This window comes from Dendrobates tinctorius, unplaced genomic scaffold, assembly GCF_039654945.1.
Source record: "Dendrobates tinctorius isolate UK_male_01 unplaced genomic scaffold, ASM3965494v1 ptg000098l, whole genome shotgun sequence".
Taxonomy (NCBI): domain Eukaryota; kingdom Metazoa; phylum Chordata; class Amphibia; order Anura; family Dendrobatidae; genus Dendrobates; species Dendrobates tinctorius.
Window position 1 is genome coordinate 5,656,891 of NW_027361766.1, and position 21,820 is coordinate 5,678,710.

Below are 21,820 nucleotides of genomic sequence, written 5' to 3' on the forward strand. Positions count from 1 at the left end.
CGGTCACCGAGGATGGCAGGCAGCAAGGATTCTGGGAGCATGGTGACAGCAGCACAGAGTATTTCAGGAGAGCAGTGTGCTGATCTATGGGGGGCACAGAGGGAGATATATGGTGGAGGAGCAGGGTGACAGCAGCAAAGAGTATTTCAGGAGAGCAGTGTACTGGTCTATGGGGGGCACAGAGGGAGATATATGGTGGAGCAGCAGGGTGACAGCAGCACAGAGTATTTCAGGAGAGCAGTGTACTGGTCTATGGGGGGCACACAGATAGATATATGGTGGAGGAGCATGGTGACAGCAGCACAGAGTATTTCAGGAGAGCAGTGTACTGGTCTATGGGAGGCACAGAGGGAGATATATGGTGGAGGAGCAGGGTGACAGCAGCACAGAGTATTTCAGGAGAGCAGTAACACACAGGATAGGATTAGATACACTGCTCAGCAGTCAGTATCACACGGGATAGGATTAGATACATGGCTCAGCAGTCAGTATCACACGGAATAGGATTAAATATATGGCTCAGCAGTCAGTATCACACAGGAGATGATTAGATACACGGCTCAGCAGTCAGTATCACACAGGATAGGATTAGATACACGTCTCAGCAGTCAGTATCACACTGGAGAGGATTAGATACACGGCTCAGCAGTCAGTATCACAAAGGAGAGGATTAGATGTCCAGCAGATTGCCAAGTGTTTTGAAACAGCAGGAAGCAGCTCCTCCTATGTTTTGCAAGAGCAGGGGCAGCAGCTGGTCGGGTGTTTTGGAAAGAGCAGCTTGGTCTCCAGGATCTCGTCCTGTATCCCTCTCCTGCAGCTGGCATGTGCAGAGAACATCCACAGTACATCCACAGTACAGCATCCGACATAACAGTGGTTGCAATAGAGTGTAAATGGAGCTAAAAGGAAAGCACTGGGCTCTAATAAGATGGCGCCTGGCCACACTTACAGCTGTGAATTGAGCTGCCCACAGAGGCGTGCCCAGTTCACTCCTGATGCAGCTGCAATGAAAGAGATAGGGTCGGCAGCAGACTCTTGTGTCTTATGCCCAGGGACTGCCGTAAATGAGCATGGAAAGTGTCGTTCAGCAGCAAGAAAGGTAAGATGGCAGCCCCCAGTGGCTGCATTAATACAGTAAAGAAAAAAACATACACACCACTGAGTCAAGCTTAGGGGACAATATCTTTCTATACTATTTTCTTTTTTACATTAAATTATGAAAAAACACGGCACCTTCCCTTTAAGCAAATCATCGCATTAGCTAAGCACCCAGCAAAAGACAGTTACTCCATGACAGTTAGTCAGGACAGAAGTCAGGTAAATCAAACTTTGCTCTTCCTTTTAACCATGTACTTTATTTCTATCCTCCTGTGCTCCCTTGCCATCCACATTTACCACCCCATCAACCCACCATCACGACTCATACACATCAGCCCCTCTATACTTCCCTCTCCCATGTACAGCTCCCATGCACTTCTCGCCTTCCTGAAAAATCTTAGCCCATCTTGGCCAAACACATTGCACAAAAAAACTTCTTACTTTTCAAAGAACTTCTTGCTTTTTATGTTCCTACTCCTTCTGATTTCAGGGGACATCTCCCCCAACCCCGGTCCACCATCCCCCAACCTCACCCCCTACCCTACCCCATATCAAAACCATAATAATCTTATTAACATAACTTGCACTCCCTCATCTCCTTCATTTAATTTTGCCCTCTGGAATCCATGGTCTATATGTAACAAACTTCCTTTCCTGCACAATTACTTTCTGAACAACTCTCTGAATCTGTTGGCCCTCACTGAAACCTGGATTCAGGACTCTGACACTGTCTCCCCTGCTGCCATTTCCCATGGTGGCTTACAATTCACCCATTCCCCCAGACCAACAAGCAGACCTGGTGGTGGAGTCGGCATACTCCTGTCCCCACAATGCACTTTCCAGGTCATCCCCCAGTTCTATCACTCTTAGGCTAGTTTCACACTTGCTTTTTTTTGCAGCGCGTTTTTCCCGCAAAAAAACGCATTGAAAAAACGCATACAAATGCATACAAACGCTGCGTTTTTTTCAAGCATTTTTATGCGCATGCAGGAAAAAAACGCAGCGTTTTTGTGCGTTTGTATGCGTTTTTTGTGCGTTTGCGTTTTTTTACAGATTTTGGAAAAACCCCACAAAAAAGAAAAAACAACCATTCAACAACACACAAGACCAATGGGACTTCATTGTGGGTGTGGTATGTTAATATATAGACCCTGTCTACAGTATTCTTCACATTTGCTTGATTCTTCTCGTGACCATGGATCTACGCTGGAAGAGTTTTCACTTCAACTTGGATTTGGACATCGCGATGGCTCAGGCGTATGCAGTTGCTTGCCATGAACAAAGGAAGAGAGAGAGGCAGCGAAGACGGCGGCGTATGTGGATACATCCGATTGTTGAACTCCGGGAGAGCCGTGGGGCATACCACACCCTCTACAGCGAGCTCCAGTCAAACCCGGAGAAATTTACAGATTATATCCGGATGTCCCACGAAAGTTTCATGGATTTGCTTGCTCGTGTCCAACAATCCATCCGGAGACAGGACACACAGCTCCGTCGTGCGATTCCTCCTGAGGAACGGCTACTGGTGACATTACGGTATGTTTTAAAAACCAAGGGGTGCGGTCTGATGTTTTTTTTTTAAATTTAGTATTCAAAACCTTGGGTAATTAGTTTTCGTGAATGTACTAATATTTTATTTTATAGTTTTTTAAAATAATATATATAAATATTAATTTTACTTCTTTGTCTGTTCACAGATTCCTGGCGACTGGAGAAACCCTATCTTCACTACACTTCCAGTACCGTATTGGAATCTCTACCTTGTCTGGAAGTGTTGCTGACACCTGCCGGGCTCTCTGGAATGTTCTTTGTCCAGAATTTATGCCCCTGCCCACCGCTGAAAAGTGGATGGAAATTGCTGACAAATTCTGGACAGTATGCAATTTTCCCAACTGTTTGGGAGCTGTTGATGGTAAACACATACGGATCATCAAACCCCAAAGAACGGGATCTGAGTACTATAATTACAAAAAGTACTTTTCAATAGTACTCATGGCCATTGCGGATGCCGGATGTATGTTTGTAGCAGTGGACATTGGAGCATTTGGCCGTGGTAATGACTCACAGGCTTTTAAAAACTCAGACATGGGCCGGAGGTTGTATGGCAACCAATTTAATTTCCCTATGCCACAGCCTCTTCCTCACACCGAAGCTCCGCCACTGCCCTTTGTAATGGTTGGGGATGAGGCTTTTCAAATGTGCGGAAACTTACTGAAACCCTACTCCAGCCGGGACTTGGACCACACCAAAAAAATATTTAATTACAGGCTGACCAGGGCCAGAAGAACTGTCGAGTGTGCTTTTGGGATTCTTGTCTCCAGATGGCGAATTCTGGGCACGGCCATTAATCTTAAACTTGAAACAGTCGATGAGGTGGTGAAGGCCTGTGTGGTTCTACATAACTTTGTGATGGCTAAAGAGCACCCGACCTTTGAACTGGACGATGATGCTCCTAACCCATTGCCTGAATTCACTCAGCACACTCTCAGGTCATCCGTTGAAGTTGGCCAAATGAGGGACCAATTTGCGGCCTACTTTATTTCTGATGTAGGATGGGTGCACTGGCAAGATGAAATGGTGTAATGTTTTTGTTTGTTTATGGTAATAAAAAACCTTATTTGATACCATTACTGAGTGCACTATATTTTTTAAACTCCAATTAAATAAAAAACTTCCCATGTATAACTGAATTTTTTGATGTTCACACACCTGGGCAGGTAAATACACATATGAGTTAAAATGCAGCATTGCTAGTCTGCGTGAAATATATTGGAACGAGCAAAGCTGCAGGCCATGAATCAGGAAACCAATTTTTTTCAAGAGAAAATTGTCCAACTAGTTGAAACCCAACCCCAATGAAAGTCCATGGGGAATACAAGTCAGCATTGAGTGGATGAATGTAATCTGCTCAATTCCAACTTACAAGTTATTACACTAGGCCTTGGAATGACTATACTAGGCCGTGGTATTTCAAATATGAGTATAGTAGGCCTTGGGCCTACTAGTATAGTCATATGTGAAATACCACGGCCTAGTATAGTCATACCAAGGCCTACTCGATTTTTACCAACTAGGATCTTGTTTCACGAAAAACAAACTGGTGAAACTTGACAAGTTTCAACAGTTTGTTTTTCATGAAACCAGATTCTAGTTGGTAAAACTAGAGTTATTACACTAGGCCTTGGAATGACTACACTAGGCCGTGGTATTTCAAATATGAGTATAGTAGGCCTTGGGGCTAGTAGTATAGTCATATGTGAAATACCACGGCCTAGTATAGTCATACCAAGGCCTACTCAATTTTTACCAACTAGGATCTTGTTTCACGAAAAACAAACTGGTGAAACTTGACAAGTTTCAACAGTTTGTTTTTCATGAAACCAGATCCAAGTTGGTAAAACTCGAGTTATTACACTAGGCCTTGGTATGACTATACTAGTCCGTGTTATTTCACATATGACTATACTAGGCCTTGGGTTGGTTTTTAACATGTATTTACCCATCAGTGTGTGTGAGCGGCGCAAACAACATTAATGAAACTTTGTAATGGTGAACCACAAATGTAAATTTATTTTTAATCACAAAAATAAACCAAAAAAATTATTTTTTCTGGCGTTTGGGGGCAGATGGTTTCAATTTGGGGGTGTGCAGGGAATATGCAACACTTGCAGTTGAAGACGGTGTTTGAGGGGAAGGGGCAACAAAACTTGTGGGGGAAGGTAGTCCAGTTAAGGGAATTAAACAAGGAACACTTGGAGGAGAGGAAATCTGTTCAGGTACATTAGTTGTAATGGCATGTCGCCGTAGGCTTGTGTGCCTGGACCGACTTTGGCCCAATGCCCGCCTTGATAGATTTCGCCTTGAACTAGGGGCAAATATTGAGTGTAGGTCCCCCGTCTGCTGGTGTGGCTGCTGCTGCTGCTGCTGAGGTGGCTGCTGCTGCTGCTGAGGTGGCTGCTGCTGCTGCTGAGGTGGCTGCTGCTGCTGCTGAGGTGGTTGCTGCTGCTGCTGAGGTGGTTGCTGCTGCTGCTGAGGTGGCTGCTGCTGCTGCTCTTCGTTGGCAGTGCTCGTCCTTGCAGGAGGACTGGTGGCGGCAGTGATGGTCCAGGTTTGCGGAGTGGTGGTGGCAGGGCTACTACATGTTGTTGTAGCGGCAGGGCTGTTCCATGTTTGCCTAGTGGTGGCTGAGCTCCACGCATGCATGGGAGTGGCGGTGGTGCTCCAGACAGGAGCAGCGCTTGCCATGGTGGTGTCGGTGAAGTGACCAGCTGCACTCAGACTTGTGGTGGTGTAACGGTGGGTGTCCTGGCTTTGAATAGAGGTGTCCGTGCAGTGGTATGCAGCACAAGTCGGTAGTGAGGTGAAGCGAGTCAATGGTGGCACAGGTGGAAATGACACCACTGACTGCTGACCGTACCGATTATGCTGCATAGCCTGCAAGAAAGCATTGTTGCAGGCCTGCAGCACATTCAGCTGTTGCTCAGGACTAAGGTGTTCCGCCATGCCCTTTTTAATCTTACTAAAAAAATGGTGTGCTGGTCTGTTGAGGTCGGCCTCCAGACGGTCAAGGCGCTGTTCTACAGAATTGAAGCGGTGTTCAAAGTGGTTAAAACCACGTTCCATGAGTGCAAAACCGCTTTCAACTCTGTCGGACAGTGACTTGAGGCTGGAATTAAAGGCCTCGCTCAAATGCATAAACTCGGGCAAGACATTCCTGTCCAAGGCCCTCTGCCGCTGGCGGGTAGTGCCCGCATAACCAGTGGCAGAGACCTGGGACAGGGGAACACCTGATGGCCCAGCTTCCTGGTCACCAGCTGTGTGTGTGGCTGACCTGCAAGGTGCTTCCTGGCTGTCGGATGGCTGGGACGGGTCAGAGGACGTCCGAGGAAGGACCGCTCCAGGGCCAGGTTGCAGGGTGCTGCTCCAGGTGCTGTGGAAGAAAGGAAAATCATTACTACCATGCCTTTACAAGAAGCATCAGCTGTGGATTAGAAAAACACAGATTAATAAAAATAAAAACCCAAAATTTATAATACTTACGATCTCGTGGCAAGGACCAGTCTTAGGAACTGCAACGCGTGATAGTGACGGTATCTAGTTCTGGTCCTTGACGCAGATCCACTGCGAACCTGGCCCTCAGCACGAACATCACTGTTGAAGCGGTCCTTGATCGAACGCCAACGTGTTCGGACTTTGTCCACTGTTGGTAAAAAAAAAAAAACAGTGCCGTCAAGGACAACAGTCACTGCGGCACAATATAGCAATACAATACTCAAAGCAGTCACTGTAGAGCCCGATGACACTGTTGGGTTTCCTGCTAGAATATACCTAGCACGAAACCCAACAGTGCCGTCAAGGACAACAGTCACTGCGGCACAATGTAGCAATACAATACTCAAAGCAGTCACTGTAGACCCCGATGACACTGTTGGGTTTCCTGCTAGAATACACCTAGCACGAAACCCAACAGTGCCGTCAAGGACAACAGTCACTGCGGCACAATGTAGCAATACAATACTCAAAGCAGTCACTGTAGACCCCGATGACACTGTTGGGTTTCCTGCTAGAATACACCTAGCACGAAACCCAACAGTGCCGTCAAGGACAACAGTCACTGCGGCACAATGTAGCAATACAATACTCAAAGCAGTCACTGTAGACCCCGATGACACTGTTGGGTTTCCTGCTAGAATATGCCTAGCACGTAACCCAACAGTGCCATCAAGGACAACAGTCACTGCGGCACAATACAGAGCAGGGAAATACTCACTAAACGCCTTTTTGGAGGATGCTGTGGCGCTGTCCCAGCCATCCATCAACGCTGCGGCCACCTCATTCCATAGCCGCCGGGTCACCACAATGTCCTTGTACAGCCGGTCACAGCTGTCCCACAACGGCGAACGCTCCTGGACCAGGCTGATGAGCTGCTCATTATCCAGGTAGACGTCTTCATCCCATTGTGGAACCTAGACAAAACACATTCATTAGAATAATCAAATTTAAATTGAATAAAAAGTTACAAAAAAAAGAAACATAAAAAAGAGTAAAAATAGAAGATAAAAAATAAAGAACATTACAAATCATTTGATACATACATTCCGTATCACCACCGGGACTTGGCTTCGCTGCTCCTGCTCTTCGCCCTCACTAGTCCCGTCCGCAGAAGATGATGATGACGATGTCTTAAAAAAGTTGAAAAAAAACGTAAGAGATTTGGAGAAGCAGCAGATATACTTACCAGATGCACGAAAATAATCACCTCACGGTCTGCTTGCGCCAATTCCTGCCGCGATGGGGAATACTCCGATTCTGAAGACATACTGCATGTAAAAATAATAAAAATCATTAGTACATACATAATTTAAAAGGACAGGCATATAATGTAATATACTCACATTCTTCGCTGATAGAAGATGGGTTCCTTGTTGACTGTCTGCTCTCCAATCTGTCAGTGTAGTAGTGGCAGAGTTTTGGCAGGCACCTCCTTTATATAGACTTTTTTTTTTTGACTTTAGAAGATTATAACTAGTACAACAAGTGGACACCACCAAAAAAACGCAGCGCTAAAAAAACGCATACATGCGCATGCCAGTGCGCACGTATGCGCATCCATAGGCTATAATGGCCATTTTTAGCGCAAAACGTGCGCATACGTGCGCATGCGCTTTTTTGCAGGACCAAAAAATGCAACATGCTGCGTCTGTAAAATACAAACGCACACCCCAAAAAAACGCAGCGCATGAAAATCGCATACGTGCGCATGCCAGCGCGCAGGTATGCGCACCCATGTTAAATATAGGGGAAAAAATGCATGCGCACGTATGCGTTTTTTTCCAGCGCAAAAAAACGCAAATGTGAAACCAGCCTTATTCCCTTTTTTTGAGGTCCACACCATCAGGCTCTTCCGTCCCCTCCCCCTCAGAGTAGCGGTCATTTACCGGCCCCCAGGCTCACCCATACACTTCCTTGACCACTTCTCAGCCTGGCTGCCGCACTTCATGTCCTCAGAACTACCAACCCTTATCCTGGGAGACTTCAACATCCCCATTAACAGCCCCACTTCCACAGCTGCATCCCAGCTTCTAACACTGACCACCTGTCAAACTGCTTCGACTTGTAATTGGTTATGGTGGGTTCATCATTGTGACAGAAAATGTAGCATTACACTGGTATACAGATTTTGGTACCAACAATGTCTGAAAAGTTTCATAGTAAGTTTATAATGCTGATTAAGAATATGGCTTCAGTTTTGCCAGATTGGCTCTAGTTTTTGAGATATTTTACAGTTAATGCATTATTTAATTTATTACAGTGGAATTCTGGCAAAAAAAAAATTGCTTTTATAGCAGTGCAAGCCTACAAATTGAAATACAAAATAATTTTATGGGATATTTTATTAACTAATACACTGTTAAAGAGTTAAAAGACCAAAATACCATACATTGAACCAAACTTGAACCAATTCAGCAAAATACCCTACATTCATTCAAAAAAACTTTGGCACCTGAAAGAATTTTTTTTTTGTAGACCTTTGTTATATGAGCGCCTATTTGTACCTTTGAAAACAACATTATCTAATTGATTGTGTTGGAAATGTGAACAAAGTCCTTCACACAGCTTTCTTAACATTCTTATGGCTTCTGTGTCTTGTACTAAATTTGACAGAAAGCCAGCACTAAGACATACAATATGGCCGGGGTCACACTAACCTGCGCAAAATATGGTCCGTAGATTACAGGCGTAATACGGATGACAGACCCCTAAACAGTGCTCCGTATGTCATCCGTAAGCATGGTGTGGTCGCGTATTTTGCGCATGTCAGCATCCGTATGTAATCCGTATGCTGAGATTTTCTCGCAGGCTTGCAAAATGGACATATAATGGAGCCCTATGACAGGGTTTCTAACAGAAACCAAGAATAGATATAGACACATAGAATACATATATATATATATATATATATATATATATATATATTCTATGTGTCTATATCTATTCTTTCGTTTCTTTATTAAACCTGTCAGTGTGAGTTTACTGTATAGCGCACTGAATTGCCGGCTTTGCTAAAAGACACCTGGTGCGTATTTCTCGCAAGTCACATGTGTGGTCTGTGTGTAATCCGTATTTTTTGCGCACCCATAGACTTGCATTGGCGTATTACGGGTGTAGTACGCTGTGGCACGTCCCGTAGAATACGGATGAGAAATATACGGCTGGTGCGAGTGACCCCATAGAGAATCATTGGTCCGTGTCTAATGCGAGCTTTTAGCGCCTCTCACTCGGCCGTATTCCTCGCCAGTGTGACCCCGGCCTCACATGACAACTTTGAGCTAGGGCCTAAGGCCGGGGTCACACTTGTGAGAAACTCGCACGAGTCTTGCGTCTCAATACCCGGCACTGCCGCCGGCACTCGGACCGAAGCCCTCAGCTGCATAGAAATACATGCAGCCACACACTCCAATTCCGAATGCCGGTGGCAGTGCTCGGTATTGAGATGCGAGACTCCTTCGAGTTTCTCACAAGTGTGACCCCTGCCTAAAAGGAAGAATTCCTTAGATGGCACTGATGAATCTATAATGGTTTTGCCAAGCAAAATTCTGTTCTTTAATGTCGTCACATTTCAGACCAATGAATAGAGGGATTTAAATAAGTGGAGAAAGATGCTGATCAATATAAAAAAAAGACAGGGAGATCCAATCATCCCAGTTATCTCCAGACATAATCCTCATATTTTAGACTATGTTTCCATATTCTCCTGCTTCCATAAACACTTCATGAGCTTATTGTAATACATGATATGACCACTGGAGGACATTATTGTCCTTGAAGTAGAACATACCCATGAGCATTGCTCAGTTAATAAAATCCCTAGGTTCATTTGTAGCATACCGGGCTGGGATTCAGCATTGACATTTGAAAGCACACATGCAGCCCTCCCATACCCACTTCCCAGATGGGGATCTCTATTAGGCCGTGTGCACACTCTGAGTATTTGGTGAATTTTTTACCCCAGTATTTGTAAGCCAAAACCAGGAGTGGAATGGTCAGAGGAAAAGCATAATAGAAACATTTGCACCACTTCTGCATTTATCACCCACTCCTGGTTTTGCACAAATGTTTCCCGAACAGTGATCTGTATGTAATCCGTTTGCAATGCGAGGATGCGATTTCCTCGCATCTAGTAACATTGTGACATCTGTATGACATTCGTATGCAATGCGATTTTAACATGAGCTTTTACATACAGCAGTTCTCTCTATGGAAAAAAGCTCATGTTAAAATTGCATTGCAAAACACTACTGAAAGCATCGTTTTAAAACCAAATAATCTTCAATATATATATATCTATATATATAGATAGATAGATAGAGATTAAAAGCAGGCAGATGCCACGTACAGTACAGAATAAGTCAGAACAGATATATACACATAGAATAGGTGTATATATATATATATATATATATATATATATACACACACACACTGTATGTCAGTGGCACACTATATATATATATATATATATATATCTTTAGATTTTATAGGCAGATAGATAACGGAATAGCCAATAATTTATTTGTCGGCTTCTGTAAAATCATTGCAGAAGCCGGCAGGATAGAAGACATGGTTTACATGCAGTAAACCATTACAGAACATTTAGATTTATATAAGTCAGTGACTAATACTGTTAGTAGTGTTTGTGTGTGTGTGTGTGTGTGTGTGTGTGTGTGTAAGATTTGGGACCTGTATGTATTTAATAAAAAAGGTTCATTTCACGGAAAAAAATGGTATGGGCTCCCATGCAATTTTCTGAGCCAGAGAGGGAAAGCCAGTGACTGATGCATATTTCTCGCAAGTCACACTGATGGTCCGTGTGGTGTGCGAGTTTTTCTCGCACCCATAGACTTGCATTGGCGAGTCTCGGTCGATATACAGTGCCAATCATAGCATGCTGTGATTTCACTTGCACGTATAATACGGCCGAGAAAAAAAAAACAGTGAAGGGAGCTGCCCCATACATTAACATTGGTCCGAGTGCTATGCGATTTTTTTCTCGAATAGCACTCGTCCGTATTCCTCTCTAGTGTGACGCCGGCCTTACAAATATGACCCTGCCCGACATTGTAGAAAATCATGATTTACTGCTAAGCCAATATAATCAGTTTGGCTGGTTTCACATTAGCGCTTTTTAAGCGCACGCACGGCCAGGGGTAGCTCCGCCCCCGAGCCGGCTCTCTGCCCGGCGTGCCCGCCCCTTGCTTGTAGCGCCGCCTCCTATCGCACAGCGGCGCCTGCGATCGGCGCACCCTATCTTTGGCATAGGGTGCGCAGATCGTGCGCAGGCCGTGCGCTAGTTGCGCTTTGACCTGCGCTGCGCACTTTTGACGGTGCGCCGTGCGCGCCAAAATCCGAAAAGTTTGATTTTGGCGCGCACGGCGCACCGCCAAAAGTGCGCAGCGCAGGTCAAAGCGCAACTAGCGCACGGCCTGCGCACGATCTGCACACCCTATGCTAAAGATAGGGTGCGCCGATCGCAGGCGCCGCTGTGCGATAGGAGGCGGCGCTACAAGCAAGGGGCGGGCACGCCGGGCAGAGAGCCGGCTCGGGGGCGGAGCTACCCCCGGCCGTGCGTGCGCTTAAAAAGCGCTAATGTGAAACCAGCCTAATACTGCTATATATGGGGAAATAATACTGCCATTTTATGGTCACATAAAACATGAAATACAACTTTATCAAGACCAATATTACCATCAATAGTGCAATACAACAGACAAAAAATATAATAAACATGGGTTGCCAGCACAAATGGTAGCCATAGCACCACCATACTGATCATTACCTTAACCCCTTAAGGACCAGGGGTATTTCCATTTTTGCTTCTTCGTATTTTGTTCCCCTTCTTCCCAGAGCCATAACTTTTTTATTTTTCTGTCAATATAGCCATGTGAAGGCTTGTTCTTTTGTGGGATGAGTTGTACTTTTGAATGACATGATTGTTTTACCAAATAGTGTGCTGGAAAATAGGAATAAAAAGTCAAAGTGCCGTGAAATTGCAAAAAAAAGTGCAATTTTACATTTTTTTTTACCAAGTTCATTAAATGCTAAAACTGACCTGCCATTATGATTCTCCAAGTCATTAGGAGTTTGTAGATACCAAACATATCTAGGTTCTTTTTTATTTATGTGTCAAAAAACTCCTAAATTTGTAAGAAAAAAAAAGTTGCCATTTTCTGAGACCCACAGTGTCTCCATTTTTCATGATCTGGAGCTGTGTGAGGGCTTATTTTTGGATGCCAATCTGAAGTTTTTATTGATGCCATTTTGGTCTAGGTACAATCTTTTGATCGCCCGTTATTGCATTTTAATGCAATGTTGCTACGACCAAAAAAACGAAATTGTGGCATTTTGATTTTTTTTCGCGTCACACCATTTAATGATCAGATTAATTCTTTTATTGATAGATCGGGCGACTTTGAAAGCAGAGATAACAAATATTTGTATTTTTTTATTTTATTGTTTTATTTGGAATGGGGGTTGATTTAAGCTTTTATATTTTTTCATTTTTTTATAATAATAATAATACATTTTATTTCTATAGTGCCGACATATTCCGCAGCACTTTACATTTCAGAAGGGACTTGTACAGATGTAGGGAAGGTGACCTGATGGACGGATTGACTGGTCAGATTTAAAAAGGGAAAACAGCTAGGAAAGTGTAGGTGACGTGCAGTATCTTGAACTGATATTAGAGGGCAGGGAGGAGTGTGAGCATAGGACTTGACATCAGCTTAGGGCTAAGAAACCGTTGGTCATGGGGGGCGGAGTTATAGGGAACCGGGAAAATTATAAATTTGACAGGAGGGTTCCAGAAAGTTCCAGTCCCCAGGGGGAGCTCAAGTGACGAGGAGACTGTGACAGTTGCTGCACTGTGAGGAAAACCCAACCAGGGGGACTGAGGAGAAAGGAAGTCAGGGGGCTGGTCCTGACACGAAGTACCGCAGTATAGACGAGGCTCCGGGTGTGGGACCGTATTGGAACGACGCTTGACCAGTAACATTACTGTTGGTGTATAGGCCTAAGGCAGCCACAGTGACGGAGCTGTCAGAGCGTCACTGAGTGTAAAGGGGATGGTACGTAAATATACGCCCCTGGAGAAAGTGTGTCACCCTGTGTCCTGTAACCGGAGAACCGTGAAGAAAAGTGCGGTGTGCTGTGAGGCCGTCTGGCGGACGGCGAGAGAAAGAATAAACTTGGACCTGTTGACCCGAAACTTGCCTCCAGCTTGTGTCTGTACGTTACTGCGCGGTATCCAGAGGGACCACCCCCAGCCCGGCCCACTGACCCTACACTTGGCGTAGTCGGCAGGATCAACGCCGCTAATACAATATCTTTTGCGGCAGGCCTGCCTCTGAAGAGTGGGAATGGACTTGGACTGCACTGTGTGGATTATAAACACCTGTGGATTACAAATTACCAACCTGTGGATTACAAATTGGGAGCGCTGTGGCGTATCTGCATTGCCAGCAGAGGATCCGGGGCGGTACCAGGTTCAGAGCAAGATGGCGGTGCTGCTTCAGTGCAGAGGAGAGATCCAGGTGTTTGCCATTGTCTCCAATGGACTGGGGCCCCCTCCTACGTACCCTTGGAGACGGCGATATGTACCAGGAGGCCAACGCTCCCACTTACTGGACCCTGACAAGTGGGTGGAAAGGCCTGCCGTTGCCCCATCCAGCAGAGGGAGTGGCACAGAGGAAAAGATTGTCTGTGGCTGTTTGGCACCATTCGATTGCTGCCCACTGGACGGGATGTGACACTGCAGTTGTAGAGGCATGGGCCGCTTGGAGTGGCGATGGCGGCGGGAGGTCAAGCTCCGCCAGAAGATCTATACCTCGGAGTCACGAACAGCCAGTCCGGTTTCGGTTGGAGGAGCGGAGCCATGGCGGATCCCAAGGGAGCGGCCGCCCAAGATACCAGCAGAAAGCCCCTCCGCGGAACCTCTGGGCCTGGAGGCCAGCCTCACCGGTTGGTGGAGTGAAGAGCAGAGACTGCAGGAGCAGCCGCGGGAAGATGTGACGGAGACCACGACGCCGGGGAAGGTGAGAGTTCCCCCTGCTTTGCCAGTGGCTCCGCAAGCGGCCCCCACCACTCAGCCGCAGCACGCAGCCTCCTGTGATCCCGAAAGGCTGGCAAAGGAAGACCCCACTGTCTATGCGGAGCTGAGTGGGCCCTCCACTCCCAGCCCCGAGCCACCCCACCCGGTGACGCCACGCCCGGTGTCGCCGGTGCGGAGCCTGTTTCCAGAAGACGCTGTTGCATCCCCCTGCAAGTGGTAACATCCTCCCCGAAACCAGCTGTTACTCCGGTTATGACGGCTCCGGCTGAAGCTCCGGATGCAGTCCCCCCTGCGGCCGTGGTTATGCTGGCATTGGAACTGGCTGCGGCCTATTTGTCAGGCCCTGTGGCCCAACATCCGGAAAACCTGTCTGCCCCTATCCGCCACCCGGTCCCAGTGGCTGCTGGGCCGCAGACATCACCAGCCGCCTCTGCCCTGTTTTTGTCCCTGGCTAAGTCCCGCCCACCGGACTCCCGGGCTCACACCGGACCCTCCGTTTGGGTCGCAGAAGTGGTAAAAAAGAAGAAAGCCAGGGAGCAGGAAGTATGGAACCTGCTTCATGCAAAGGGGGAGGCTGGCATGGCGGCGACACGATCTACGGGACGGCTCGTGTATACGAATATACCCAGGGGGTATGGGATCATACGCGATCTGGCTACCGGCCAGAAGGTTTATATTAATGTGGCCTCTATTCGTCACGGCCGGGCTCTACATGAGGGGGACTTGGTTTCGTACTACAAAGAGTACTGTCCCCGCGGCTACTACGTGGTAGCTGTGATTGCCGAATCCGAAGGTCACGAGCCCCCATAGAAAGAACTCACAGGACACTCCTTACATCCTGGGAGCTCCACGGCTGTGGGGCCCCTCGCTGCCGGCCACTAGGAGGTGGCTTGAACTTTTGAAATTTCGTTGCACCGTTGTGCAAATCACAAGGACAGTTTGCGTCCAAGTAAATGAAAAAAAAAAGTTTAATATAAAATTTGAAGTTTTTTTATGTGTTAAGCCTGACAAAGCGGGGATGTAAGGAGAGAGGAAGTGTCCATGTTAAAGCAAGGGGGAGGAGAAAATCTGTTATGTTTATGTTTATTATATGTTGGTTTTAACAAGCAATAGAAAAAAATGTAAGAAAATGGGGTACGTGTGATATTATAGAGTTGTTCTGATGTATGATATGCACAAGAAAATGCGATGGGTCCGGGTAAGGGAAGGTCTGTGTGACCAAAGGAAGCGTGAGACTGTTGGGGTCTATGAGTTGAGAGGGTCTGGGAGACCGAGACGCCGACCATGACTGGTTACTAAGAGAAAGACAAAGAGATGGAAGATGTGAAGCAGACAGTAGTCCTAGGTCAGGTCCCAGACACCACAGACACCCCAGGAAGAGGAAGGCGGGCGCCGGCGATGATCTGGTAGGTGTAAGGCCTCGATCATGGCATACCAGATTGTGAAAAGTGAAAGAAGGGAAGAGTACGAGAGTAAGATTGTCGGGGACAACAATAGACAAAGGAAGGAGGAGTGTAGGGAAGGTGACCTGACTGACGGACTGACTGGTCAGATTTAAAAAGGGAAAACAGCTAGGAAAGTGTAGGTGACGTGCAGTACATTGAACTGACATTAGAGGGCAGGGAGGAGTGTGAGCATAGGACTTGACATCAGCTTAGGGCTAAGAAACCGTTGGTCATGGGGGCGGAGTTATAGGGAATCGGGAAAGTTATACATTTGACAGGAGGGTTCCAGAAAGCTCCAGTCCCCAGGGGGAGCTCAAGTTATGAGGTGACTGTGATAGTTGCTGCACTGTGAGGAAAACCCAACCAGGGGGACTGAGGAGAAAGGAAATCAGGGGGTGGTCCTGACACGAAGTACCGCAGTATAGACGAGACTCCGGGTGTGGGACCGTATTGGAACGACGCTTGACCAGTAACATTACTGTTGGTGTATAGGCCTAAGGCAGCCACAGTGACGGAGCTGTCAGAGCGTCACTGAGTGTAAAGGGGACAGTACGTAAATATACGCCCCTGGAGAAATTGTGTCACCCTGTGTTCTGTAACCGGAGAACCGTGAAGAAAAGTGCGGTGTGCTGTGAGGCCGTCTGGCGGACGGCGAGAGAAAGATTAAACTTGGACCTGTTGCACCCGAAACTTGCCTCCAGCTTGTGTCTGTACGTTACTGCGCGGTATCCAGAGGGACCACCCCCCAGCCCGGCCCACCAACCCTACACAGACAATAGATATTACAGCATAACAATAATCACATAGATCATAAGAGATACCAAGAGGAATGAGGGCCCTGCTCGCAAGCTTACAATCTATGAGGAAAAAGGTAGACACGAAAGGTGGGTGGTAACAATTGCCCTGATTTTATGGACCAGCCTTAATTTTAAGTGTGTCACAGTACAGACGCAGAGGACTAATGGATGCATAAAGCATGTGGGAACATGATGCGGGGAATCTGGTTATGGTAAAAACTTTTGGCTGTGCCACATAGGGATAGATTAGGTTAATATGTTGAGGCGGTAGGCCAGTCTGAATAAATGAGTTTTCAGGGCACGCTTAAAATTGTGGGGATTGGGGACTAATCGTATTGACCTGGGAAGTGCATTCCAAAGAATTGGCGCAGCACGTGTATAGTCTTGGAGACGGGAGTGGGAGGTTCTGATTATTGAGGATGCTAACCTCAGGTCATCAGTAGAACGGAGGGCGCGGGTAGGATGGAATTTTTTCAATATTTTTAAAAAGATTTTTTATTTTTTACTTTTTCTTGCTTCAATAGTCTCCATGGGAGACTAGAAGCTATGATCATCCGAACGCTTGTGCTAGATACAGCAGTGCTGCTGCCCTGCGCTATGTAGCACTCTGCTCTACGAAAATACAGTAAGTAAATAATAGTGCATATAAATAACATAGCGTACTTAGTTAACACTGTTTTTTATTAAAAAAAAGCGTAAAAGTCATTCCACTAGGGTAAAGATGTACCCAAATTGGGATGGTCCTTATCTCTAGTATTAAAACCTTATCAAGTGTCAAAGTGACGTCGATGTGAATAAGGGCCGAGCAGGATCGGGTCCCAGATATGAATTCACAGCAATGGGAAGCTATATTAATAAAAAGGCCAAATCAAAGAAATAGAAGCTACATGTTTAGCTGTATTGAGTGCAGAAACTTAACCAAAAAAGTGAGCTGGAGTATAAGTTGTTATGCATGCAAAATATAGGAGCAGGTTCACACTGGCCATCCTGGATCTACAATTTTAACAGCATGTTTTTAAAGATATTGCAATAAAGATGACGTTTTAACGTCTATTCAACCATCTGATTTGGATTTTTGTTGCTGGAACTTTTTTGTTTGCATACCCTATATAGTAAGTAAAAAAAAAAAAAGTAAAAGCAGTAGTGCATATAAATAACATATGGTTCTTATTAATGCCCGGGACAAAGTTTGGGACGTATCAAATTATGTAAATTTACAAAATATTTCATGAAGGGGTTAATAATGACCATCTATTTTATCACATTATAATAATGACTCCCTATGATAATGATCCCCATTGTGTCTCCTTTTATAAAATTGATAAAAATCCCTAGTTTTGCCTCTTCTTAATAATAACGCAAAAAACTAATACTCACCTCCACCTTCTCCCACACCAGCATTGGTGTGCTCCTCTACTGCAGTCTTTGTGCCAGCACATATGGTGTAATGTTATGTGGTAATTGACCCTGATGAAGGACTATTGCCATCTATTATGTCCTGAACAGTAAAAAAAATGAGAAATCCCTTTATTGATTGCCTCGGGTTGCCACTGCTGATGTTAGAGTTACAGCTTAGTTGCTTATATGACAATATTGCTATGCATTTTCTATTACTTTTTGTATGCTTTGTCATGTCAGTTATGCCCGCTACATGCCAAGAGCATTTTACTGTAGCTTAGTAGTATTCCATCATTTTCAGATAGGTACACATTGTAATGCCACAGAGACTGTGCCAAGCAAAATGAAGAATTGCTGAAAAAATTTGCCAGCAGGTGAATAAAGTATTGCTGGCATTAGATGGACATCATAGTTGTTTGACCTGTCTGGTTATTACCAATTGGTTCCAATATAGCTCCAATTAAGTGAACTGTTACCTACTGTTTCAACATGAAAGAAACTGTAACCATCAAGCATGTTGCCTTATGTTTGACCCTGTAACCATCAAGCCAGAAAATCATTACATCCTACAGTATTACTAAAGGGGAACAACACCAACCAAACACACCTTATACAGACACTTTTGCCCTGGCATTTTTATTGTTATTCTAAGGCTATGTGCCCACGTAGGCAGAAAATTTCTGCATGAAAACCGGACTCCTTCCCACAAAACGCACATTTTTTTCCACGCGTATTTCTTGCGGAAAAAAGCACTTTTTTATGCTTTTTTTTTTCCGCGCATCCCCAGACACATAGAAAATAGCTAAAAATGTGGACTTTTCTGCAAAATTTTTTGCCAGTAAAAACGCTTACGTGGGCACACAGCCTTAGGCTATGCGCATTCGCTGCGGATTCTGCTGCGGATTTGGCCTCTGCGGATCCGCAGCAGTTCTGCAGACAGTGTACAGTACAATGTAAGTCTATGTGACTTACAATCCGCTGTGCACATGCTGCGTTTTTTCAACTGCGGAAAAGCTGCGGTTTTGAATCCGCAGAAAGAACTGACATGTCAGTTCTTTCTGCGGATTCCGCTGCGGTTTGCCACCTATTCCATTGTCCAGGTGGCAAACCACAGACCAATCCGCAGGTAAGGCCGGGATCACACACAGCGAGATACGGCCGAGTCTCGCAGGTTAAAACCAAGCTCTGGCGCCGGCACTCCGGAGCGGAGCGTGCAGTTGCACAGCAATACATGGAGCTGCACGCTGTGCTCCGGAGTGCCAGTGCCAGAGCTTGGTTTTAACCTGCGAGACTCGGCCATATCTCACTGTAGTGTGACTCTGGCCTAAAATCGCAGGTCATTTTACCTGCGGATCTGCAGATACAAATCCGCGGGTGAATCCGCATCGTGTGCACATAGCCTATAACTTCCTAGAAACTAAGCAATGGTACTCATTAAAACAGGTTCTTACAATTGTTCTGAGTTTGTACATTAGATCTAGTGAAATAGCAGCATCCTAGACACACAGACTTTTCATCCAGTTTGTATAACTGGAAAGGACATACTGTACCGACATGAGAAAAGTCTGAAGTAAGAAGTAGGGTGCCGGCAGCTTATCAGGGGGTCTTAAAATGAATGAAGCGGGAATAAAGATGGATGCCTGAAATGTAATTAAATGTTCTTACCACAAACTAACTACGAATGTGCAGAAATATTTTTCTTCAATTTCAAAGGTAGCTTTTAACAAATTCTCTATGTAAATTCACATACCTGTGTGAGATTTTTATATACATTTCTACAGGCTTATTGCTACAGTATTCACGCAAGTTGATGATGGCAGGAAAAGCAATATTCATTTTATGCATTTTGTCAGTTCATATTACATTCAACGTGCTGCAGCACAGGTTTAATATAGAAATTGAATATTTCATAAATAAATATTTCAAATTAAACTTCCAGATTACTCCGTGATCACATTTGCATTGCAGACTCTACAGTGAATTCTGTGTGATTACACGAAAGGAATATTGCATGTATTTTTACAGCCAGAATGACTACTACACCATCATTGTATAAGTCATTGAGATCCATTGGGTGCTTGATAGCTTTATAACAAGAGATCCAAAACTGCATAGAGGCTTTCATTAAAAACTGAAGCTACAAAGTAACTGCAAGTTTAACCCATCCACGACCTTAGACAAATCCATACGTCCTGGTTGGAATTACCAATCTAGGACGTATGGATACCTCATGGCAATTTCGCTCTCACAGGCTATGTTCACATGTGTTCGACATGGGGTATAAAGTGAATTTGACAGCTGACACCTGGTTTTCACTGGCAGGAGCAGTATCCACACCTCTCCCGGAAGCTTGATCCACCTAAATGCTGTGATTGATATTGATTGCAGCATTTGCAAGGCATGGAGATTGTGGGGGCTCCCCTGCTATCGGCGCTACCTATGCTACCAAGCTTGTTAGACCATGCTCAGAGCTGACAAGCTTGTGTCAGTGCAGCACTGACAGTTATAAAGCATTGCAATGCAGGTGCATTATATTGCTTTGTAACAGTGATAAAAGTGAAAAAGGCCATAGAGGGACTTAGTTAAAAAGTGAAAAAGGGGGGCGTGGCCTGGGCTCTGAGCATGTAGGAGGCAAGAGCTCTAAGCTCCCACAGTCACACACTAAAGCAACAAAAAAGCGTGCAAAGGGTTAACAAAAACAACCCATACTGGACCCTATTCTATTCCTGAAACTCTGGTGCACATTCTGAGCCTAAAACTAGGACCCTGGACCAAAGGAGACCAAAGATATGAACTTTTAAAAGTTTGGGACAGTAGTGGTGTAGGAGAAACAGAGGGACATCACCCTCCCACCATTTGCCTTCCTGGAAGTGACTGGAGTGCTACTGTGGGCTATAAGCCAGGACTGATCTGGTGGCTCTTCGCCAGTAATAAGGACAATAAGGACTTTATTTGGAATCCTCCCGGTAAGGCACAACTTGATTCTAACTGACTGCAATGTTTTTTGCCTGTGGGGTGTAGAGGATAATGGCACTGCTGCGGTGGAGGGATACGGAACTATGCACAATCTCCCCTCTGGATTTCTGACTGAGTGCCACCGAAATCAGGAAGTTTCACGGCCATTGCGAGGAGAGCAGGGGCAGAGGAGCTGATCTGGACCCTTTCTGGACTGACACACCGAGGATATAAGCAGAGGACACTAGCAGGGATTACTTTCTTGTCACAGAGCAGAGAGGCGGAGGGATACCACAGGACCCATTGAACAGACATCAGAACGGCTAAGAACAGCGTTCCACAGCCACATTGAGGACCGGACAGGGGGCGACAAGCACAGGGGGAGCCTATGAAGACAGCAGAGGTGAGGCACATCCGAGTTTGGGCCACTAGATTCGGCTGCTGATTAGTGCTCACAGTCACAATAGACTTCAATGGGAAGTAGATCCGACCGCTCCCAGCTTCCAGCCTGTCAGCACTGAGCAGACCTGACGTCACAGGCCCTGCAGCGTTCAGTCAGCGGTCTCCCCTGTGACAGGCACAGATACTCCCACGAACTGTACAACACAGCAGAGACTTAACCACAGGGGTACTGGGGAAAGGATACAGGCATCTGGGAGACACTCTTTATCCCCATATAGCCTCCCTAGGGATTGTTCACTGGCTGCTTTCAGCATATCAGCGGCGCAGGCATACAATATAACAGAGTCTGCAGTTCATGGCTGGTGGTCCCGGTGCCTGGTATCCATCTGACCAGTGAAATATAACAGAAGATTACCTTTATTTCAACTGAGGATCAGAGATACAGTGGGCTGCTGATATTGATACTGCAGAATTGTGTGACTTTACTCGCGCTCACTAAGGGTCTCTCAGTTAACTCCTTTGTGGGAAACTTGCTTTTTTACCATTTTTCTTAACTTGTTTGCATAATTTAAAGGGGTCATAGATCTGATGTCTGGGAAGGGTTTGTGGCAAAC

General features: G+C 45.6%; 1 protein-coding gene across 1 annotated transcript; it reads right to left on the reverse strand.

Annotated features, from left to right (window-relative positions):
• Window positions 1-4,541: 4,541 nt before the first annotated feature.
• LOC141099053 (uncharacterized) lies at window positions 4,542-7,833 on the reverse strand. Its single transcript, XM_073587077.1, has 3 exons — window positions 6,869-7,833; window positions 6,139-6,298; window positions 4,542-6,028 (listed from the first exon to the last, which is right to left on the reverse strand). The coding sequence occupies exons 1-3, from the start codon at window positions 6,912-6,914 to the stop codon at window positions 4,699-4,701; spliced, it is 1,536 nt and encodes a 511-aa protein (XP_073443178.1). The 5' UTR covers window positions 6,915-7,833; the 3' UTR covers window positions 4,542-4,698.
• Between the last annotated feature and the right edge of the window lie 13,987 nt (window positions 7,834-21,820).